The sequence below is a fragment of the Mycteria americana genome, chromosome 2 (assembly GCF_035582795.1).
Source record: "Mycteria americana isolate JAX WOST 10 ecotype Jacksonville Zoo and Gardens chromosome 2, USCA_MyAme_1.0, whole genome shotgun sequence".
Lineage (NCBI taxonomy): Eukaryota > Metazoa > Chordata > Aves > Ciconiiformes > Ciconiidae > Mycteria > Mycteria americana.
The window spans coordinates 155794375-155819171 of NC_134366.1; the positions used below are offsets into that span (position 1 = coordinate 155794375).

General features: G+C 39.2%; 2 protein-coding genes across 5 annotated transcripts in view; one reads left to right on the plus strand and one right to left on the minus strand.

The window, feature by feature from the left end:
- The window catches only part of NUDCD1 (NudC domain containing 1), a 54124-nt gene extending 35984 nt beyond the window's left edge, over positions 1 to 18140 (minus strand). The window contains exons 1-2 of the mRNA XM_075495153.1: positions 17916 to 18140; positions 7310 to 7464 (exon numbers count right to left, since the gene is read on the minus strand). Of these exons, the coding sequence (XP_075351268.1) occupies positions 7310 to 7464; positions 17916 to 18033 (273 nt within the window). The 5' untranslated portion in view covers positions 18034 to 18140. The remainder of the gene's footprint in view (positions 1 to 7309; positions 7465 to 17915) is intronic.
- Positions 17651 to 24053, plus strand: ENY2 (ENY2 transcription and export complex 2 subunit). 4 transcript variants are annotated; one of them, XM_075495156.1, is made up of 5 exons: positions 17651 to 17791; positions 18745 to 18838; positions 20720 to 20790; positions 22776 to 22850; positions 23793 to 24053. In XM_075495156.1, the coding sequence occupies exons 2-5, from the start codon at positions 18771 to 18773 to the stop codon at positions 23867 to 23869; spliced, it is 291 nt and encodes a 96-aa protein (XP_075351271.1). In that variant the 5' UTR covers positions 17651 to 17791; positions 18745 to 18770; the 3' UTR covers positions 23870 to 24053. The 4 variants fall into 4 exon arrangements, with proteins under 4 accessions (XP_075351271.1, XP_075351270.1, XP_075351269.1 ...); XM_075495155.1 differs by lacking the exon at positions 17651 to 17791 and adding an exon at positions 18211 to 18341; XM_075495154.1 differs by lacking the exon at positions 17651 to 17791 and adding an exon at positions 18301 to 18442.
- Positions 24054 to 24797: the final 744 nt, after the last annotated feature.

Below are 24797 nucleotides of genomic sequence, written 5' to 3' on the forward strand. Positions count from 1 at the left end.
CCAACCTGGGCTGTTCTATGATTCTAAAACAAATGGTGGACACTAATAATATAATTTAAAATAAATAAATAAATAAATAAATAAATATTCACCACTTTGCCCCTTATACTGATTCATAGACTTCAGGACCTGGTGAAGTCTCCAAAAAGGTCTTCCAGTAATAACAAACAAAACCAATTCCTGTTGTTTCTGTTCTGTATCTTAAAGAAACATTTCTCATGAAGTTATGGTCCTTTCCCCTCATCTCTCAGACAGTTTTATATATATCATAAATAAAACAAAACTAAATACAACAGGTTTCATAGATATTTTGCAGGCTAGTGTACCTACATATATTTGAACAAATAAACAATCATCTCTGAAAAAAAGGTGCCTGAGTGGCCTTTACAGATCAACATTTCCCTTTTTAAACCCAATCTATCTTCTTAATCCAACAACAAATAGACTATGTTGAGAACATAACTAATGGTCATAGAGCCAATTAAACTATTTTCAGTTTTATTTTACTAGGCTCATTTCCAGTCAGTTGATCTACAATTATTTTAGAAGCTCCACAAATCAGAAAACTCCACTTAACAATACGGAAATTCTTCCCTTGTTACCAAAAATCAGCATTAGTGTCACTAAAATGAAAAGATATTTAAGTAGAAATACATTTTTAAAAATAGAAAAACAGAATTTGAAAGAAAAACATTACAGGAACAGTTTTGAAGATATTTACAAGTATGTAAAAGGAAGCACAAACAAACCAAAGCATATTTTTGTATTGAAAACCTGGGGGGGGAAACAAGTATTTATCTATTCTGTGCCACATAAAATGCACTCTCTTACTACAGTAAGGGTGGGCATAAGATTAAGAAACAGCAGTGAAAAAGTATCAGATTAAAACAGTGTCTCATTACAGGCTCTGGAATTTCAGCCACAAATTATTATATTTTCTAAGCATCTCCTGTCCCTCTATCTTCACTCAAGCAATGGATAGCTTGCGGGGGGGGAATAATTTATATACATATCTATTTCTAGTAAAAGAAGTTCCCACATTCTGATCTATGAAATAAGGCAGTCAAAAATATACATACAAAGTACCATGTTTAAAAGAGTTTTTTTGCACTTGTGTACGTGTATGCAATACAGAAAGAGCACATTTGTGCATGCAATGCATGCCGTGGCTTGCTTTGTTGAGAATCCTGTATTTGAGGGGATTTCAAATCCTTCATATTTTCCAGATGTTATTAAAATCAGATGTGCATTTAAAACATGTTCAAAGGTAAGCAAGATAAATTGGATTTGGGTAAGTACCATTTTAATAAGCAACAGCAAAAAAGAACAGATGACAAACAGATAGCCTGCTTGCCTTTTGGGCCTACTTGAAGTCGTATTAGAGATTACTGTGTGCTACAATAAGGCACAAGGGCTATTATGAAATCTGCAATGGAAGAGATGCAAATTTGATTTTTAATTATTGGAAGCATTCAGGGTCACTCTGTAGATTCAATTGCATCACTATGCCCCTTGAACTATTTCATTAATTTATAACATATTCAGGAGGGGAGAATGAAAGAATTAAAAACAAGCAAGCAAAAAAAAAAACCAACAAAAAAACCCACCAACCAAACAAATCTACAACCCAAACAAAACAAACAAAAATCCCACAAACACTAGATACAAGATTCTAGACACTAGAATTTTGGCTTCCTCATGTTTTACTTAATTTTAAGGTTTCACTGAAAGGCAGTACTTTCTACAATCAGTGTTTCATTGTAACTAGCAAGTTGCATGACTACTGTGCTGGGGGGGGGCCGGGAGATGAGATCAAAATCCCATGCATCCTATCATGGAAAGATAAAACATCAGCCCTGTTAATAGTGATTTACAGGGCTATACTATGTAACATTACAGAAGACCACACTTCTGTCAGCCTTCAAGTCAATCTTAACAGTAAGCTTCAAATAGTTTTGGATGCAATTTAAAAAAAAAAAAAATATCAACTATCAACCATTTAATCTTCTAAAACCCATATTACATTTATCAGCACTGAGCAGGAATGTCAGGACTCAATACATCTCCTGAAAAAAGTGAAAAATAATCTTCATTACACATTACAAAGCCTCTCTCTCAACAGGCAAGAAAGGAAATGCTCTTACTGACAACCTTTCTGTTCACTAATTTAACTTTAGAGACTGTTCTAATAAATGTCTAATCTCAGTCTGACAATCAAAAGGATGGACTCACTTGAAGCTGAAACAAAACCTGTCCTCAAAACCCTTCTATGTCAGATTTGCTTTTTGACTGTTTCTCTGTTCACCAGCTGGTTAACAGGGCTTAATAGTAACTCCCCACTTCAGAAGTATGCGGGGATGCTGAGATACTATAGTCATGTTTCATACTAGTAAGAACTGTCTAAAATAACTACAGTAATTTTAACACAAGTCAGATTTACTTGCTGTAATCAGGTTTAAATGACAGCAACACAATTTCTTTAAGAAAAAACTAGATGGAACTTCTCGTCAGACCTAGTTCTTGATCTCCCTTCAAAGATTCTTCCTTTGTTTAACTATTTTTCACTCCCAAATCTCTCTCTAATCTCTTCCACTAGCCTTAATTCTAGCTCTGCCCACTTCTATACTTCTTGACAGCGTATTCTGCTTCCTTTTGGCCCCTGTCATTCTGTTTGTCTATTCCAGATTTCATCTGGGTGCCTTCACTATTACAATTACCCTTTTCCTTTCAGTATCTCATTTGCCTTACCCGCCTACGGTACTAACCCTGATTTTGAGCCTTTTAAGCAGCCCAGGTTTCAAATTTGTAGAGAAATTCTGAGCAAACTGTTCCTCCACAGGAGAAGTTGGGCAGACCAAGCCAGGGTATACGCTAGTTGCTCAGGATAAGGAGCCAGTGTGCAGGTACAAGAGGTAAAATACAAAATACAAGATTAAAAATTCCCTCTGTTCCTGACTCCCCTGTGCGAGGTTCCATTTAAGTAACTGTGTCTTAGCTTACATAGTTAAGTAGTGAAATTTTACTTAGGTTCTTTGGCATGTCTGTAAGATTTAAATTTTTTACGTTGTATTAAGAAATAGTATTGTTCCAAAGTCACAAGCTGTTTGTCATACTGTAAAAACAAGCAATACTTCATAAGAGATTTAAAATAAGAATGAATTTTCTAAGGAAAAGACGGGGAATGAGAAAAGAAAAAACATACCAAAAGAAGAAAGAAAAAAATAAAAGCTATAAGTTATATGGCAATTTCCACAAAGTAGCCATAACAAATACAAAACTTTATTTATATGAAAAATCAAAATATCTAGGCATTAGACATGACTGTCTAACTGAGCAAAAATGTCCACACCCAGCATTCTGAATAACGAAGAGCCAAGTATTTAAAACCCTGATACAGAAGTCTTTTGTTGTTCTTCACTTTATCTGCTTCCTCATTCTGCCTTGTTTCAAACAGAATTCTCCCATTGTTTCTGGTTCCACTAACAGTTGTTCTGAATTTAAGTTAACTGGAAGTTACAGAAACAGCATTCCACAGCTAATTCTTACTGGAATTCAGAAAGATGAAAATATAGATTCCATTAAGGATTTTAATTAAGTGTGAGAAGAGTTACAGTTGCCACAATTTCTCAATTCCATTATTTGAATATAAAAAGAAATAAAGTTGTCTTTGCCAGAAGAGCTGAAGGTTGAGAAATCAAGTCCAAGTATTTAACTGCTGGAGGAGAAAACTGAATTGTTTTCCAGCTCCATTCTGGTATTACAGACATCAAGCAATTAAAAAAGTCAAGTTAGATGCAAAAAACCCTACAACCCCAAAAAAAACAACTCAGTAATCCTGTCACTACATTACCCATTGGGTCTTTAAAACAAAGTATCGATGCTGGCTTATTGAATGAAAGAAATCCAATAGCTGTAATAGAAGAATGTTAAAGCTTTTATACAGTATTTCCAGTTAAGTTAGGGTAACAACTTGCTCAACCTGGTATAAAAAGATCACTTGAATACCCATCCATCAACTTAGAAAAACTGCTCAAGTTGATCACTTTTCTTTTTCAATTGCATTTGATTTTGAGCAAGTGGCAAGGTATTGTCTATACTTTTTGCCTTCACAGATGACATCTTTTTAAACACCTAAGTTGCAGGGATAATTTGTGATTTATGGATAACTAACACACCACCATACTAGAATCAAAGTTGCAACAGAAATAGGAAGCAGAACTAGAAATAATTATGTGTTAAAAAGCTTATGTGTTCTTTCACTTTGGATTTAGGATGAGCATGTTAGTCTGTTTCATCTTCTGTTTTAAAGAAGACTGACATTAATTTTAATTGTGGCCATTGCTAACTTGTAAGCTATACTTGGCTGAAAACAATATTAATTGTAATATACATTTGACTAATATACAGCCAGGCACATCTGTAATGAGACACCTTGTTGATGTTTCTGAATACACATCCCTTTTTATACATATGCAAACATGTTTCCTTCGCAAAACAGCACTGTACTGTGTATTAGGACACAAGATGGCAGCTATTTATTTCACAGTCCATGGAACTAAAACTCGTGACAAGATATTAACCAAGTGCCATTTTCTTGAAGATTCCAGTGGACCCACCAGTCCTAGGGAAGAATATTTATTATTTCAGTTTACTGCATAGAAAAATGCAAATTACTGCCTGTTGTAAAATCCTTTATCTAGTTTATCTACTAAGAAAGAAATTTACACACTTTAGTGCCCTCCTAATAAAGGAATGTATTGGACGTCTGTGCTGTGCCGGCAGTGGGGAGGTGCAGGGTGGCCTCTGTGAGGAGAGGCCAGGGCTGCCCCGTGCTGCACACAGCCGCTTCCACCTGGCTCCGATGGAGTCACCACAGGGCACAGCTGAGTGCCAGCCACGATGGCGTGCGGAGCAGAGGTTCGCCTGCAGCCCTTGGAGAAGACCACGGGGATGCAGGTTGTCCAGCTGCAGCCCATGGAGGACCACAGTGGGGCAGATGTACACACTGCAATCCATGGAAAGCCCACGCCAGAGCAAGCTCCTGGCAGGAGCTTTGTGTGGCTTTGTTTCCCATCATCCTACTCTATTCTTAATTGGCAATAAATTAAATTAATTTCCCCCAAGTTGAGCCTGTTTTGCCTGTGACAGTAATTGGTAAGTGATCTTCCTGTTTTTATCTCAACCCACGAGGTTTTCTGTCTTATTTTCTCCCCGTCCTGTTGAGGAGGGGGAGTGAGAGTGTGCCTGGGTGGGTGTCTGACAGCCAGCCAAGGTTAATCAACCACAAGGAAAAAAAAAAAAAAAAAAAAAATGAGATTGTGACAAGCCACCATTCACAGAAGGCTTTCCCTGACAAGCTTCTTCCTTTTAGACGTTCCTACTGGGAATCCAGATGATCTCAAAAGATTTGGAAGAAGTCCCAGAAGATTCTGTCTCCGCAAGAGTCTGCCAAAGGCTCCAACTCCTGTATGTTCTATGAAAAGTAAAGGAACTATTTTGTAGCTCCAGTTCTCAGCTCAACATCCTCTGGAAACCTGGATTTCCTGGAAAACCTAGAACTACCATTTCAAGATTTCTCTAGCCTTAGCCCTGGCCTAGTAATTTCTACTCCCAAAACCTTGCACAGAGTAAGTTATGCTCTCTCAAAAATCACACATCGCCCTGTGTTTCCTTTTGTCTCACAGGGTTACAAGTCAAATTCCTTTATAGCATGACAATGGATATTTTCCTTTCCAAACCTGAAAATTACATGTAGTCAGTTATAACAATGAAATAAGTTTAGGCCAGTTCTCTGTAGACTGCAGAGCAAAATATTCTGTGGAGTCTAGAGAGAACAGTATGAAGAGACTCCATAAACTTGAAACATCTCAGCAGCATACAATCACTCCGAATCATTTGATTAACAAAAGGTTAAAGACTTTCTCCTCCGCTCAACTCATTTAAAGACTCCTTCTCTTTAACACTTGCACAGTCTAATTAGTCTTATGTCAACCAACATGATTCCAAAAGTCAGACTACAGTAACTGGAAAAAGCTGCCACACCAAAATATATGAATGAAACAGGAACAGCTATAGAAAGGAGGCAAGTATTAATATGTGATGCATTTTGTATTTTCTAGAATTATATTAATCTCATAGCAGAATTCAACTGACTTGTTATAAAAAATTAACATTGTTTTATGTAAAAATCAAACAGCAGCCCTGAATCATTTACTGCCAGAGTAAATCTTATTACGAGAATGGAGTATCTACATGTCATTACCTTTCTCAACATAAAATGTTAACCAAATAACTGGTTATGAATGAAGCATCGCTATTTAAATTAGCTAACAACTGGATACAATTTCGGACTTTTTTTTTCCTTCTGCATAGATGAACATTTAAGCAGCTACCCTTGATGAGTCAAAAGGATTGAGTTAATCAAAGTAATGAAAACAAAAAATCCTACTTCATGGTGAAAAACTGTAAGCATTTATTTATTGCTCAACCTCATACCAGTAAAAATTGTCAGAGATACACTCTTACTCTAAATTATACATTCAAAGCTAAGAAGACATTGTGATAGCTGCAAAATCACCACCAGTAACACAGTCTTCTATTCCTTAACGACCAAGCACTACAATTGCATGTAGCAGAAACACAGTGTCCATAGAGCCATGTCCTTTCCCCTCCAGAATGATGAATGACTTTGTAATGGAAACTAGTGCATCCATGCATTAAAATGGCACAAAAGAAATAGAAAGTTTGACTACTTAAGAACATCAGTATAAAAGCAGAGAATTGTCATGTTTTTCAGACTTGGTCTAGCTTGCTTACACTCTATTTCAAGCTTGTGCAGGACCACCACCATCTTTTTGCCTCCAATGAGTGATGCCCAGATTAACCTATTAGTATATAAAGGCTTTCATTTCTAATTCTAATGCGTACAGCTTCCTTTTCTCCTTATATCTACAATTACTGGATTTTCAAATTAGCAAACAGACCAACATTATGTAACGTAAGGGAGAAACAGCGGCAAGTAGAAAAGAAGTGTCCTGTCTTTTCTTCAGCTTGTCACCATATGTCTATCTTCCCCAGAATGGAAGCAGATGCAATACTATTTCAATACTAATGCAATATTATTATATGAAAAGATGTCAAAAACCTCACTTAAAATCCTTTCATCCTTCCCGTCGAACTGCATTTTTGTTAATCTACCTGTCTTCCTGGCAATAGCTTCCCCCAGTTTTTGCATTTGAAACCTCCTTACCACAATTTCTACCCCCTACTTTTTCAAATTCAGTAATTTTTTAAAAAAGTTTATTCTTACCAGAGTCACTGACAGATTCATAACCCTTCCAAGCTGATCAACATAGTAGACATTATCCTGGTACCAGGAATCAAGGTGAAGATAATTATACATGCCAAAAGCACGCATGTGGTCAAGGGTATATTGATCATCACGAAGTTTCACTTCTGCTACAGCTGGGGGGAAGAAAAAAAAAAAGACTATTTTAACAGTTGTTTATTTATTTATTTATAATTTAATAATTTAAAGTTCAAACTAAAAATTTAAAAATAATGATTCCATCCTTAGTCCATAGGTCTGGTTTATTTGAAGAAAAATACATTATGTATACATAGTTTAAAATTTCACCATAAACTTGGAAAGCAGGTCATCCACACTGAAGGCCACTGCAGTCATTCACGGTGATCATGTAATAACTATTACCACTTACAGGGGCCTATATTGTCTCTTCCCAACATGTGTTGAGATCCAATTTGTCAATAACCCTCACAAGATGAAACACACATGCAACAACTAAGTAAAACCTACTTTTAAGTCTGCTTGGGAAGAGCACAAATCATTCCTGATATGTGCATGGTACTACAGTAAGGGAAAAAAAATTCTGCTCTGCAGTAACTCCAAGAAAACAACAGCCAAAAGAAATATCCTGCGTACCCATATGGATTTCATAGTCTTAAATTCTGAACCAAGCTATCAACACTTGCAGGGCAAAAGATTAAAACAGTACAAAGCAGAATTAGTACATGGTCATTACTAAAAAAAACTATGTTCCTAGCACTCCCACTGAGGTTGAAATTTTGAGAAATGTCCAAGATACCATCAAAATTTCAGACTAAGCTTTTTCTAACTGAAAGAGGCTGCAAAGAATGGCTGTTCACTATAACAGTATCTTCTTCAAGGCAAGAAGCATGCTACTTACAGTCATCCACTTAGGCAAGATTTTTCCAAATAGAAAATGTCTCCTCAACTACCAGAAAGGTAACCCCACTTGTGATTACTAAGACTAACCAGTTTTTATTTAAACTAGCTGCAGCTCTTTCTTCCTAGTCCATATCTATACAGAGATCGAGCAGCTGTAGTCCCAACATCTTAAAATACAGAAAATCCTCAAGTTTTAGCAAAGACATTAGCAGAGGTCTAGTCCATCCTTCTGCAAATAGTCTCAGACAGACTGGAACTACAGTTCACTCTCCAGTAGTCATCCCAGGATCCTTAGCCTCCCTGCAGGAAGTTTATCTCGAACTTCACACAACAAGCAAAATCCTTTAGAAAGCTATAAGTAAACTGTGTCAGCCTGTGATGATTAGCCTTCAAACCCAGAGTATGGGGAAAGCACCTCAAGGCTAATCCTTCTCATAGCAACAGTTATTTTAGTTCCTGCTTTTCAGCTTCCACCTTCTTCTCTTTCCCACTCAAAAACAGAGCAAAGCTATTTCCAGTATTTCATTTCCATCCACCCCCATAACAGGGACCATTCACAACTCTATGCAGCAGTCCTTATCTTAGATTTCTTGCAGTCTTCTTTAGCATCTACTTAAAACCTACTGAAGAAGCAGTAGTTTATTCTACCCTGTCAGAACACCAATTACTGCAAACAGTAGTTCATTTGACAGTGCAGTTAGTGCCACTGCATAGCTATCACAATACCATCAATCAGACAGTCACCAGATGGCTCAGAACTGACCCCATTAGAGATACTGGCTATTAACATAAAAGTGGCCATAGGAAACTATGGAAGATTATACTGTCTGATTAATTAAAAAATCCAGTCATACTATACAAAATGCTTGCAAAATGACAGTATAATTAGCAATTAGTCTCCTAATCACTGTTGATATTTGCAAACCAACAGCATTAATTCCACTCAGCTCAAATCATTATTCATATTCACCACACAGGAGGGATTTCTGTACCTCTGCAATTAATAAATTACTGTTCTCCAAGCCATGGCCCTTCAAAAAAAGCTAGAATATCAACAAAGGAGTGAGAAGAAAATACACCTGTCATAATGGGAAAGACTGTTACCCATTCCAATTTCTACTTCAACTAATTAGAATATTTTACAGTAAATTACACTGTAAAAGATATTAGAAGGATGTGTTGTGAAAACATGTTTTAAAGCTGTTTCTACAATCAAGCTTTATCACAGAGATATTTTTCCCAACACGACAAGAGATGATGCGAATATTCTGTAAACAATTAAAGACAAACCAAATATAATCTAGGATAATTATTTTCAGTGAAACTAAGGACATGTCATCTACTTCCTGTACAGCTACATTAACTGATCTTCTGAGATTAGAATACACGTGGTAGCATGTAAAGCTTTTTCAGTACAGAAAACCTAAAATTGTCTTATTTTGTAAAGCTTCCTTTCTCCACTTCTCCACCCTGACCCCCTAGACGTGTTGCTACTGTCAGAATTGTAACTAAACCACACACAAATAGTGAAAATAGTCCAAACTAGATGCTTCCTAAAGCAAACGTATAACCTTTCAAGAAAATTATTGGAACAATATACTATTGATTAGCTAACTGTAAGGTGATAAGCTTTATAAAAGCTGGAAGAACATGAATAAATTGTCTGTTGTGGAGTTTTTCAGCCTGTATTCCTGAATAATAAGGGGTCAGGAATAGGAGATTCAAATCCCTTGCATAATTGCAATATGCAATTAATTCTTCATAAACAGAAGTCAGAAACTATACAATTAGTCGGTGATTTTAAACCAGGAAATCAAACAAATGTGTACTGTACTGTCATGAAACACTTCAAATAAGGTTATCAACTGCTTGCAGAATGTATCCTGTATATATAGCTCTCTGCCAAGAAGTATTAATTAGAGAAACTATTCCATACTTGATTAATTGAAACCCATTCTGTGATCAAGTGAAATCTGTGCACAAATGCCATCTGCTATCACATACCATGTGCTCAGATAGTTTATAGGAGATTTTACACTAGGATGAAGTTCATTCCTTCCTTTCTACAGCCTTCCAGGTTCCAGTTTTCTTGATGGCCCTTGGAAAAATGAGGAGAAAACCAACAGAGCTGAGTGCAAAAAAATGAAGGACAAAAGAGAGAACAAAGGAAGACTTTTAAAAAAGTAAATTCTGAAAAAGAGAAGTTAATATAAAGGGAAAAGAAGACGTACTTCAATCAGATCATCACCTTATTCAGTAACATAGTTTGGGGGGTTTTTTGTTTGGTTGTTTGGTCAGGATTTTTTGCTGATTTTTTGTTGTGGGGTTTTGGGGTGGTGGGTTGGGTTTTTGGGTTTGTTTTTTTTATTTATTTATTTTATTTAAGACTCACAGACTAATTCACTAGCTTCAATTATTTGGGTTCAATTAACAAGCAGCAGTTAATGACAGATATATTCAACAGAATGATACATGGTCTCCTTCAAGTTTCTGATAAATAAATCTGCACTACTAAAACCCAGGAACATTGATTCATACTCTGTCACACCACAAAAGAGAGCAAATACACAGAATATAAATTAAATCTCAGCTTTCAATATTATTTCCCAACAACCCTAGTTAGGTGCGATATTTCAGACTAGTACAAAGAAAATTATGCCACTTTTCTAGAACTGTATATCTCCAGCTCCATGCTTAAAAAAAGAATTTGACTCAAAACATTTCAAAGATAATTAAGCAAAGATTTTTACTCATACCACCTTTACTTAAAAGCAAAAGCACTAAATACAAAGCAACTCATAAGAATCAACAGAAGGAGTAAGATGTCCCTAACCTAACTGGATCTTATTATAATTATTACTCTGCAAGAAAAAAAAACTCTGAATAAAGAGCACTATCAAGGGACTTATACTTTAAATGAATAGTGAACTCTTACATCTGCCATCAAACACTATAAAGCAGAACTGGGGGAAAAAAAAGTAGGGAAAAAAGGGTGAGAAACTACTGCCCGCCCACCACCCCCTTAGATGTTTTACTCAACACATCAAAACAACTTTACAATACTGGCAAATATGTAAAATAATTATATCAACATATTCTTTCAGGGCATTGAATGTTATATGCTTGTATGTCATACTTTGTTTTGCAATGCCACCCAGTGGGAGCAATTTAGTATTTCATATATACTTATCTACCAGTGGAAGAGATTACATTAATTTATTTTCTAGTATCAGCATCCAAAGATCCTTCCAACCCTGCATTAATTCTTTTTCTTTTAATAGTAACAAATATGTTTTTATTGTTAATGGCAGCATCATCTCATTGTTGTTGTTGAGTAAAAGTATAAGGCTTGTTTATTCTCCTGCAGTATGTTAATAGACCAAACACAAAAATTTACTGTTTAATAAACACACAGCTTGCTGAAAACAAGCACAGGCTGACAGATACTATGTAATGAAGTATTTTTTCCTGATTAAATTACTTACACAGGTGTGAAAAGTAAGTGGGATCTATCATGCACTAAATTGAACAAATAAATTGAACAAGATCCAAAAACTGACAAGGCATTTGTGAAAGTATCACTATAGCAATGCCTTGATTTATAAGCTGACTTGTGCCAGCTGCAAGAACCATTTTCTTTAAGAAGTTACAAGGCAGAACTCGCCTCTACGTTATCTGTTTCCTTCTCAAGAAACTAAAGTACAACTCAAGAACAGATATGCATGTGTCTGAGACCTAAACCTACGTTTATGAAGAACAGCTGTAAACATCTGAAAAAGCCATGGCTCACAGTTTCTTAGTATTTCCCATACATTACTTTAAAGAATTGTTTCTATCTTTAATTTTTCAAATGGAAATGGAAAATGCAAACAGAAATCTCTATAAATGTTTGAAACGTATCAGTGCCTTTGGCTCCATGAAAAGACACAAATGCTTGTTTTCCATGTAGAATTACTAATGGGCAACTTTTCACTGAAGTACAGTGAATGAGCAACTATTTTTCACTGAAGTACAGACCTTCTAGTCTTAACAGGCTACAAATAGGGCAGTCATTTATTAACAACATTTTTCAAGAAAAGTGATAAAAAAACATAAATGCAGGTGATCAAAAGAATGCATTCTCTGCATATTCTCCTGGCTTGCAACAGGAGCTCCATGTTGGAGTGAATGTGTACTATGCCTTTCAGATGTTATTATATCTAAAAGCATACACTATGTCGTATGTGTAATGGTTCTGCCAAATAGACAAGACAGAGACGAAAGGCACGAGGGATACCCACATTTGAACAAATTCCAGGCCTCTGGAAAAAAAAGAAGGAATCAAGTTACATCTGACCAGTGGAAGTCAAGAGCAAGGTTCTCATTCCTTTAAAAATGTCGTGAACCTTAGACACGTGCCTTGTTGGAGACAAGGATTTGCCCCACAATTACTGCTTTGGGTTTTGCTGAGATCAGATCAGGGCAGGGCAGAAGATGTGACAGTAAATGAGATGCTCTTTCCTCTCTCCCAAAGGTTCAGTGATCTAAAAGAAAGGCATTACAAAGCTCAATGCAAAGGAAGCATTTGAAAATGTTATTGAAATAAACTAAGGAAAATAAGGAGAAAAATAGACAAAATTTAGGATGAAGGGTTGGGAATTAAAGGCATAATAGTGTGGGACTCATAACTAGTCAAAACATGTTACCAGGATGAGAGATGAGAAAAGAGAAATGACTGTGAAAGTTTAGATTAACTAGCACAGAATGGGTAGGAGTAAGGAAGAAATAAAAGAACATGCAAATCAGAGAATTTAAAAGGGAACATAAGATATCAGAATTTCACCATTCTTCTTCACTGTGACCATATATTTAAGAAATTCACTAGAAAATTCCCCTCTACCACAGATCTAATAAAATAAACAAATAAATAACTGTTTTAAATTTCTTTCTGCTTCAGCTGCACATCTGACCACAGCAAATTCCTGGCAACAACAGTTTGACAGTTAAAGGCAAATTAGAACCAAATACTAAGTTTTACATGATGGTCAGAAAATGAAGCTCATTGTAGTCCATGAGCATGACAACCACCACAAGCTACCCTGCAATACCACGTGCTGCCATCCACCTGCTCCAGTAGTAGAAGCCGGCATCAATTCTGTGTGTCAAATTTTTGGGGTCATTTTATTTTATAGTTAGCAGTGAAATTCATAAAAATTGATAAATATAAAAACATAGATGAAAATATTGATAAACAAGATTAATACTCTAATACTTAATAAACAAGTTTGTAATAACACTGCATAAATACTTCAACTACAGCTGAGGTAACTCAGTTCTACTTAAGAATGAGTACCTATTTCTATTCATTGTCACGTATCGAAGTACTATAAACCCTACAGGTTCATCTTACTGCTGTGAAATTTGGGATGCCACACAGGCAGAACTCCAAATCCCAGGTCATTTGACAAGCACTCCTGAAATAGTTTCCCGGAAAACAAACAAAAAATTCAACAGCCTTTGGACATTCATTTTCCAGATTCTACTAGCACATTTTTGCACACAGTTGTGAATAAAATCACAAGTTAGTCATGCTGACAGAATTCCTAAACATTTGACTTTTTTTTCAGCTACTGTACTTTATTCACTCCCAGTTTGAGGAAATAAAATCAAACTCTTTGCTCACTGACAAATACTCATTTAATAATCCACAAACTACCAAGTTCTTCATCACATTCCTGAGAATTCTAATCTGCTCACAAATGTGCTGGAAACCAGAAATCCTTGGCCTTCTCACACAGTATTAATTTCTTCTCCCATGCAGTAATTTGAAAAAGCCACAGCCTACACACCATCCATAGTCTTTACAACTCAACCCATTATTCCTGCGCAACATAAAAGTCAACTTACGGAAGGATTCCCTCAGTCTAATGCATATGTAGACCACTGACACCAGGAAATACAAAGTTCAGGTACAGAACATCTCTGTACTGTGAGGAAACTGCCTTGAAGTAAGCAGAAGAAAACCAGCAAGGAAAGTGAGCGTGCTGGTTTTGGCTGGGATACAGTTAATTTTCTTCACAGCAGCTAGTATGGGGCTATGTTTTGGATTTGTGATGGAAACAGTGTTGATAGCACAGGGATGTTTTAGTTATTGCTGAGCAGCGCTTACACAAAGTCAAGGCCTTTTCTGCTCCTCACCGCACCCCACCAGCGAGTAGGCTGGGGGTGCACAAGAAGCTGGGAGGGGACACAGCTGGGACAGCTGACCCCGACTGACCAAAGGGCTATTCCATACCATATGATGTCATGCTGGGGGAATCACAGAATCACAGAATCATATAGGTTGGAAAAGACCTTTCAGATCATCGAGTCCAACCATAAACCTAACACTGCCAAAACCACCACTACACCATGTCTCTAAGTACCTCATCCAAACGTCCTTTAAATACCTCCAGGGATGGCGACTCAACCACTTCCCTGGGCAGCCTGTTCCAATGCTTGATAACCCTCTCGGTGAAGAAAAATTTCCTAATATCCAGTCTAAACCTCCCCTGGAGCAACTTGAGGCCATTTCCTCTTGTCCTATCACTTGTTACCTGGGAGAAGAGACCAACCCCCACCTCTCTACAACCTCCTTTCAGGTAGTTGTAGAGAGCAAGAAGGTCTCCCCTCAGCCTCCTTTTCTCCAGGCTAAACAGTCCCAGCTCCCTCAGCTGCTCCTCATAAGACTTCTGCTCCAGACCCTTCACCAGCTTCGTTGCCCTTCTCTGCACCCGCTCCAGTACCTCAATATCCCTCTTGTAGTGGGGGGCCCAAAACTGAACACAGTATTCGAGGTGCGGCCTCACCAGTGCCGAGTACAGGGGCACAATCACCTCCCTAGTCCTGCTGGCCACGCTATTTTTGATACAAGCCAGGATGCCATTGGCTTTCTTGGCCACCTGGGCACACTGCTGGCTCATATTCAGGCGGCTGTCAACCAACACGCCCAGGTCCTTCTCTGCCAGGCAGCTTTCCAGCCACTCTTCCCCAAGCCTGTAGCGTTGCATGGGGTTGCTGTGGCCCAAGTGCAGGACCTTGCACTTGGCCTTGTTAAACCTCATACAATTCACCCCAGCCCATCGATCCAGCCTGTCCAGGTCCCTCTGCAGAGCCTGCCTACCCTGCAGCAGATCAACACTCCCACACAACTTGGTGTCGTCTGCAAACTTACTGAGAGTACACTCGATCCCTTCGTCCAGATCATTGATAAAGATATTAAACAGAACTGGCCCCAACACCGAACCCTGGGGAACACCACTTGTGACCAGCCGCCAACTGGAGTAAACTCCATTCACCATCACTCTTGGGGCCCGGCCGTCCAGCCAGTTCTTTACCCAGCAAAGAGTACACCCGTCCAAGCCATGAGCAGCCAGTTTCTCCAGGAGAATGGTGTGGGAAACCGTGTCAAAGGCTTTACTGAAGTCTAGATAGACAACATCCACGGCCTTTCCCTCATCCACTAGGCGGGTCACCTTGTCATAGAAGGAGATCAGGTTGGTCAAGCAGGAAAGATGTCATGATGTAAAGCTGGGCCAAGAAGAAGGAATGGGGGGATGTTTGGATTGATGGCATTTGTCTTCCCAAGTGACCATTAGGCATGATGGAGCCCTGCTTTCCTGAAGATGGCTGAACACCTGCCTGCCCATGGGTAGTAGTGAATTAATTCCTTGCTTTGCTTTGCTTGCGTGCATGGCTTTTGCTTTCCCTATTAAACTGTCTTTATCTCAACCCACGAGTTTTCTCACTTTTACCCTTCTGATTCTCTCCCCCATCCCACCGCAGGGGAGTGAGCAAGTGGCTATGTGGGGCTTCGCTGCCGGCTGGGGCTAAACCACAACAGTGAGCCAGCTGTATGGCCTAGGACCAGGCTGAAATAGGGACAAACAAAACATCTAGAAGACAGGTATAGGGCCTGGTTTGGTTTATATTTCAGGTTACTAATTTTAAAAAACAACAACAAAAAAAAGACTTTCCACTCTCCAGTGGACTGATTATCTATATCTATATATATATACACACACAGAGAACAGAGTAAGTGACTTGGTATTAATGATTTAGTAGGACAGCCAAATAAATTGGACTGAAATGAGTCAGGGTCTTTGTGCTGTGGGAAGTAGAGAAAGAAAAGAGCACAGGCAGGCACACATACCCATCTTCTATCACACAAGTTACTGTAACTATTATGTAAAATATCTGAATGGACAAGAACTAACTGGGTCCATCTCTCCATTAGCAACCCCATCATCCAAAAATTGTAATGAAAATCTGTAATCCTCATCTCTTTAGAATAGGTGCACAATTGACCATCCGAGAACCACTTAGCTTGTTTGACCATAAGCAGAACATCAAATAAAGGACAAACTAAGAGACTGTACCTTTGCTGTGCTAACTGTTGCCATCTTTGACACGGCTGTAGTACGCTCCTAACAGGCATACACTCACTTACATTTGGACTTTCTTTTAATAGGCGACAATCTTGCAGTAAAAATGTCAAACCACGTAAACAAAAATGTTATGCTCGTTAAATTTTCCAGTTCTGTCACAGATACATATACAGTATCACCTAACTCATTCACTCATCCTTCCATACACAATTCACATAAATCTTCCATCTTATTGCTGACAATTCACCATGGCAAACATACCTTTCTGTTCCACTGTTAATACAATGTATTCAACACAAAACTAAAGAAACACATAACAGATAACTCTGTAGACACGTATATCGATCAGTAAATATATAGAGGCAGAGATCAGTCCACCCAAATTGCATATTACTGTCCTAGTTTTATAAAAAAAGGAAACTGATTTGTCCATCTTACAAAAGACCTAAATTTCACAAATCAATAAAGACAGAATGCTGAGAGATTCCAGGGGGGATGGCTAAGGTTGTAGGCACACACACAACACGACTCTGTGTTAATGTTCTTCTCAGTGAATTGAGAACTCGGTGAAATCATCCATTAATGGACCAGTACCTCAAATGCTAATAATGCTTAACAGAAAAAGCAGAGCATGGAGTGAATAGCCTGAAGATCCACATCTGAACTGTAGGCAGAGTAAGAAGGAAAAGTGGTTAATTCACTAAAGTTTGTAGAAACTACTCATTTCATATATAGTTCTCTAAACCACACGTATTCATTTCAGACACCACCACTTTGAACTACCTCAGCCAGTCATCCGGCCTTACCACGTGTGCACAACCAGATTTAGCACACAGATTTTCCTACCCATTTAGAAACTAAGTTCAAACTCACAGGGCAGACAGTTGCAAGACAATGATTTGACAACAGTCAGAGATCTTGGTCCACCATGAAGCCTCATGACGCTGGGGAGGGGGGGACCAATGACAACTTTGCATCCAATTATAAGGAGAAAAATCGAGACGAAACGCTGAGCCTCTTAACCGCCCGCCGTTCCCGACAGAGGACAGGGGCGCAGGCCTCCCGCTAAGGTGGGCCGGGCTTTCCCCACCTCAGGGCACGCCTGCACCGAGGGCCGCTGGGCTGGGCCGGGCCGTGGAGCACCGCAAGAGGACGGAGGGAAACGCGGACGGATCCGGTACCCTCCCCCGCTGCCCAGGGGGCCGGCAGGGCGAAGGGGGGACCCGCAGGGCGAAGGGGAGGCCCGGCGGGCGCACCCCCCCGCGCCGCGCACGCCGCCGGACACCCCCCCCGCTCCTCACCCGCGTCGAGCCCCAGCTGGTAGCAGGCCAGCGGCTCCAGGGACAGCTTGTAGCCCTCGAACTTGGGGTCCAAGAGCAGGCGCTTGGCCTGCAGGGAGCAGTGGGCGGCGCCCGCCATGCCGCAGCTCCGGGGAGGACTTCGGGAACCGGCAGCAACTCGGCGGCCCCTCAGGAGACGCGCGGGAGCCGCCGCAGGGCACCACGGGAAGGGCCGCGCTGGCGCCCGACCACGGCGGGGCCTGCTGGGAGCGGTAGTCCAGCCGGGCGCGGCCGGTGCCCCGCGGCACGCCGGGAGCTGTAGTCGCCGAGGGGGCGGCACCTCCCCACGCCGCGTTTCCCGGCGGCGGCCGCGCGCGGGGAGGGCGGGTTGTGCGTCCGGGGGCGGCTCCGCCTCCTGCCGCCGGGGACTGGCGGCGCCGCGGCGGGGTGAGGCGGCAGCGCGCCGGGCCTGGGCCTGCCGGCGCCTTTCCCCGCGTCCGCTTCCTCGCTCCGGCCGCGGCGGGGGAGCCGCGGGGTGGGCCGGGCGGGTGAGGCGCCAGGCGGGAGGGCCGGGCCGAGGGGAGGCCGCGCCCGGCGAGGGTGGGCCGCGCCCGCGCGAGCGGCCCGGTGACCTACCGGTCCCCCCGGCGCTGGGGCAGGCGGGTGAATGCCGGTCCCATGCTGCTGTGTGCGCGCTTGTCACCAGAGCTGGTCACGGACTGGTGTTCCGGCCGTCAGCTGCGGGGATGTGTAAATGGGCATGGCACTGCGTGTCGTCCTGTGCTGGTGACTTCTTTTTGTTGTGTCAATGACGCCAGTATTTGTCAAAACTCTCTTCTGCTCTGTGTAGGTTTGTGAAAAGCCTAGAGTTCCAAAATGAATAAAGATGCCCAGATGAGAGCAACCATTAACCAAAAGCTAATAGAAACAGGAGAGCGAGAACGGTAAGTAGGCTTCCTCCTCCATGCCAGTAAGAGGCTTTAAATATCAAACGTGAACTATGCCTAGAAGTAAAGATTAAGTAAACTTAACTCTAAATTCTTCAAATGCCTGCATGCGAAAGTTTTATGCATTATATAAAGCTTTATAAAAAAACCTTAATTTTTGCCTTGTGAACGGTTTTATTTTAGTTTTATACTTGAAAAGAGAAGCTAGGAAAATGAAGGATGGGGTGGTTGGCTTATGAACTCTGAAGCTTTTTCTTATTGTGGTGTATTGCGTTGGAAAGCTCTTCGTTCATATAAAAATCACCATTAAATGCAATTTGTTGCAGTTAAATCTTGTTATTTCCCGATAAAGAGAACGAGAGAAAACTTTCCTTTTTGCTTTTAAGTTTTTCTTGTGTTCCTATCTCTTCTCTTGTTAGGGAAAGAAGTATCAGTGGAGCACATAAAACAGCACTTGTGCAAGTCATTGTAGAGATCCCAATAAAGGCAAACAACTAAATCATGCAGTGTAGTGTGGCAGCTAGTTTTTGGCCTTTCGTTGTCTCTTCAGTCTGTTCTATTTGCATTGTATTTACATATCCCTAGCGTGCTTACGACATTTCTCTCCTCATCATTTCACTATATTTGTAACACCATGCACCAAAAGCTCTATTTCCTTCATTTTTCAAGGCCTGTGTGAGAAGGAGTCTTCTTCTTAGGCCTTCACATAGCCCTGTACCTCGGGTAACCTTCTGTAGACTGACGTGGTGCCTGTGCTCTACTTCTTTCCTGGTTGTGACCATCCCCTTGGAGACGGCACAGAGCTGCAGCAGAGCAAGCCATTTCTTGAAATGATATTGGGACCTATTTTACTCTAATTAAAGAGTAAGAAGAGTTTTGACTGGATGTCAAAAGCTATGTTATAAACAGGCTTTATCAGAGCTGTACTATGATCAGAGACAGAGCACTCAAATTTCTTGAAGTAAGAAATACCCAGAAGCAGTGAGTTTCACCTGTATTGTTACTCTACTTTTTGTCATCAGTTCATCTGCCCTTTACACAATTCACTGAGTAAAAAGGATTAGACCTACACAATTCAGCCTCTTGCTGCAGTCCTTTAATTCATAAAACCAGACTTTTGCTAGAGTTATTTAGGATGGTACAAAATCAGTAGGCTTGCTAGCTGATGGAATAAAGGATGAAGATATTAAAGCTTTTTTTATCATATCTTACTTTAATTTTCCCTTCTGTTTTTCAGTACTAATTTTCACTTTTTTAGCTAGCTTTCAATATTCTCTTTTGATATATGGAGTAGATGTATCATTGTAGCAGATTGTTGTGTCTTCTTTGTTTAATGCCTGAATCCTTGTTGCTTATGCTTATAATTGCTAACCATGCTTAGGAAGATAAGGTACATGGTCCCTTCATCTTCAACCAACACAAGGTAAAGTGTAACTGGGGAGAGAAGCCTGCAGTTGAAGACAGTAGTACAGAATTCTCCTTTCAGAAAGGAGGGGGGAAGGCTTTATTTATTCTGAAGGCCTGGTTTCAGGTGAAATATTCTAACTTTGAAAGTTAGCATACATTTGCTAGCAGAGTAGACTCGGGCAGGTCAAGTGATTCAAGGGCTTCTGCCTCTTTTCTGTGGCTGCAGTATCAACACTGCCTGAAGAAATACTATGAGTTAGCTCCTGAGCCGCCGACTCCTCATAGTCCAACATGGTAAACTGAAGTTGGTACTCATTTGGGTTAGGATTCACCTGCTGTTCAGCCATTTCTGCTGCTGGTCTGGGAGTTCTGCTATGAGTAGTAATTGTAAGCTTAACTTTCACACTGAAGCATATTTAAGCTGTCAGGAATGTTTGCTGTTCCTAACAAGTTCATATATTGTCTTAACAGCCTTAAAGAGTTGCTGAGAGCCAAATTAATTGAATGTGGCTGGAAGGATCAGTTGAAGGCACACTGCAAAGGTAATGGTGGTCAAGTAACTAATATTCATTGTAATTAATTGAGGTTGTGGCCAAATAAAAGTCCCAGATGAAAGCTTTACTGCCTAACAGTCAACTTAAATGAGACTTGGGCAGGAGGAAAGTATCCCTGGCAGTTGGTTTTGCATGCAAGAAAGCATCTTGGCAAAACCAAAAAATCTTGAAACTTCTTCTCTGATCTGAAACTTATTAAGCTTCTGAGGAAAGTATTGGAAATGGTTCCCTAAATATTCATGACGATACAGCTTTTTGTTTTGAGAGCGATCACTTCCTTGCCACTGGAGAATAAAAACCAAGATAAAGGAAAATGGAGCAAATGCAGTGGTACGCAGCTTAGAAACTTTAGAGGACTTTGTTTGCATATGGGAGAGGAAGAAGTGCATTTGTACTCTTTCTGAATACAATTCTTGAAAATAAGATCATCCACTCAGATGAGAGAAAACAAGCAGATGAGCCTCTAAATACCCAAATCTTTAGTTTTGAGTTAAGTATTTAGTATTACTACAATTTACTGACTTGTAAATTGTATGAAACTGTTATAAATAGTATTTAAACATCCAGGAATATTATCGCATGATGAAATTTCCTTAAAGCAAACAACAAATCCCTTGAGCTTTCACTTTAATTCTGATTTGGTCTGTTGTGCCCAGCAACTCAACATTCCATTGCAAAGTTTTTCTTTTTGCAGGGCTGAGTGTGTTAAATTGTTTTCATAGGTGGATTTGCAGAGAAGGCTGAAATGATTCATGCTTGTAGTTGTCTGCCTGATGCCACTGCCAGAGATTACCCATTTCAATAGTACAGATAGCAAAAGGGATGTTTATCTGCCTTCTTCACTATATACTTTATAAACTGCTATAGTAAAGTTATGTAAAATTTTTTGGTTTACATTAGTATTTTGAACTGTAACTGCAGCTGCTGAGAATGCAAATACAAGTTCAGTTGTCCCTGTTAAAGGCCTAATAACCTCCACTAGAAAGGACAGAGAAGGATTTTGAGGGTTTGGGTTTTTTTCTGTTGTTGGTTTTTTTGTCGTTGTTTTGTTAGGGTGTGGGGGTTTTTTTCAATAGCTTGTTCTAAAGCCTCTTGCCATTGTGGATTAGGGCCAATAATTGAGCAACCCAGAATTATTTTCTACAGGGAATTCAGCCAAGAAAAACAGTTTACAGATAGTCCATGTGATGTCAGTTCAGAAAACATATTCAGTGTCCTGGGGACAATCAATCCTATGTGCTGGCGTATAGTTAAAAACATTCATGTTTAGACAAAATATTTTAGGTTTATGCTACTGAGTTAAGGTTTCTTCTCAGCATTGACTTCAGCATTTTTCAGTAGTATTCAAGGCACTATAAGTAGACAATTTGTTTAAATACTGGTATGTATTAATCATACAGTATATCTTAATAATAACTTTTATTTTGCTGTAGATGTATACTTTTCTTTCAGATAGAAAAGCTTTTTTACTTTGCTGAAATATATAGAGAGATGTTGTTTAAACCAGTTAGGAAGAGTAGTAAGTATTTACTGCCTCTGTGCTCTCTCCTGTTGTATGTTCCAAAGTCTTTTTCCAATTGCATCTCTTTCTCACTATTACGGAAATAACGCATTTGAAGAGATAAGCGGACCCACTTGTGAACTGCTACAACACTCCAGTAATATGCACATCTGGTAATGCTCAGATAAGCTTAAACCAATCAAATGGTAACATTTGATTTTAAAATATGAGCTGATCAAGATGCATCAGTAGTGACAAGTTCCCATCCTTAAACCTATGGTATGAATGAGAGGCTAAATCCACTGTACAATGCAGTAGGTACTGAGTCTAATAACCTACATTTGGGTCACAAGCTACTTCATCTTCTCTGATGACTTATGCATGCAGGTTTTGTCTCTTAATCATTGGCACAGGTTTTCTCTTCTAATGAATGGGTTAAAAGACTTAAAATATCTGTCTTGGTCTTCCCCAGATGTCATTAAAGAAAAAGGATTAGAGCATGTTACTGTTGATGATTTGGTGGCAGAAATCACTCCCAAAGGCAGAGGTAAGGAAATGCAAACATGGATGTGGTAGTACATCAATAAACATATCTATTTGTACGTCATTAATATTTTGAAAGCAGCACATGAACTTGCCTGTGTTGGATTCAAGGAAAAATGATAATAGCTTCAAGGAGAAATGTTAATAGTTTGATATTAACTACAAATAAAATGTGAATTTGTATTGTGTAACAGCCATTCAAAATCTGTAATGAGTTGTGTGTGTAGACCACTTTTGCAGGTTACATTATTTAGTCATGAATCTGTATTCATCTTTATAATTGACTTAATGGTCCCAGGAAAACTTGGGGTATGAGGCAGAGATGTTTTAGAATTCCAGTTATTTTTAAGATGGAAACTCTGAACTAACAGTACTAGTGTAATGGGAAGTGGTAAAGGGAAAGGTCATAGCATACAGATACAGAAAAATTGAATCTTTTAAGGAAATACTGCAGTTGTCTTTATATAGTTCTTCTTGGACTCTCTAATAGGCTTTGGTGTTAGTGGGAGAAAGTTCATTAAGTCTTAAATAAAAATAGGCCTTCAAAATAATGTGCTGAAGACCCTTACTCTGAGGTCATGGCTGAGATTTTTTTTTTCTTGGTCTTAAATTTGTGAAGAAAAAGAGTAGAATAATCAAACTAGGTTTTGATTATTATATCCTGTTTACTGTTGAATAATCCTTTCCCTCAAACTTTCCAATTTTCTTGATTATGGCTAGGCAAAATACTACCAATAACAACAGTGTTCCCAATAGACTTCAATTTTAGCCTATTTTAAATGGGAGAAACATGGATATGCTATATGGAAATCAAGTAGCTTCAGATAGTTTAGTTATTAACAGAATTGCAAGAACAAACGAATAGAAGTAGCTGTTGTAAAAGGTTGGTGTTAGCATATTTTCCATTTTGTCTTTTTTACTTCTTGCTTTCTTATTTGTGTTTCAGCCTTGGTACCAGACAGTGTAAAGAAAGAACTCTTGCAAAGAATAAGAACCTTCCTTGCCCAGCATGCCAGTCTTTAACTTTGACGTTCATCTGGGATACACTGTTTCTGTTTCTGTATTATGTCAATCATGTCAGGATTGGAATGCAGTTTCCATACTTAAGGATGGAAAATCATTATTTTTTTTGTATGATGAGTTGAAGTTTCTTTGCACTGCATTGATTTCTTAAACTTGGTGTTATTTTAATAAAAAATTGTGTGGACTTGCGGTTCTAAGGCTCTTTTCTCTTTCAGTGCCCTGTAATATGGTGTGACCTGTTCCAGTTTTTAATAATCCATGATTTTACACAGTTGCACAAAGTTGCTCAGATTTTAAAAAAAGAAGCTTGATTAACAAGTACGTTAACTAGAAATGCAGAAGGGGAAAAAAGTCTGTGGAAAATGGGATATGACATGGTAGTGAGCATATCCTTTCTAATCTTCCCTAAGTAGCTGGACAGTATGAAGAAGTTAAGACTACATGACACTGTTGGTGGCGTTCCTCTTGGTACTTCTTTGCTAGAGAGCGAGTGGTTTGAAGTCTCTGACTTTGTGTTGCAAATATTCACTCAGTAATTCATAGAAGGATGAATTCTTCAAACAAAAAAAGGCAGTCGTATCTTTCATCAATAATTCTCTCTTCACGTTTACTTTAATTAAAAAGAGTCACTATTCTGATCCACAACAACTACTGTTTTCTAGCTTTGCCCATGTTACTGGTAATTTTTCAGTATGTGGATCTTTGGGGCCTTTTGATATTCAAGTGTGATACAACAATTTGGCAACATAAGTCTCTTAAGATGATATCTGGAACTGCAACATCAGCCAGGTCTATAAATAGCTGCGAAAATAAAGTTGATGAATAGAGAGGAAAGGGGCTTTGAAGTGAGAATGTTTAATTTTTGCCAGCTTCAATGTGAGGTAAGTGTCTAATAGACTGCAGGGGAGGAGCAGCATGAGCAGGAACT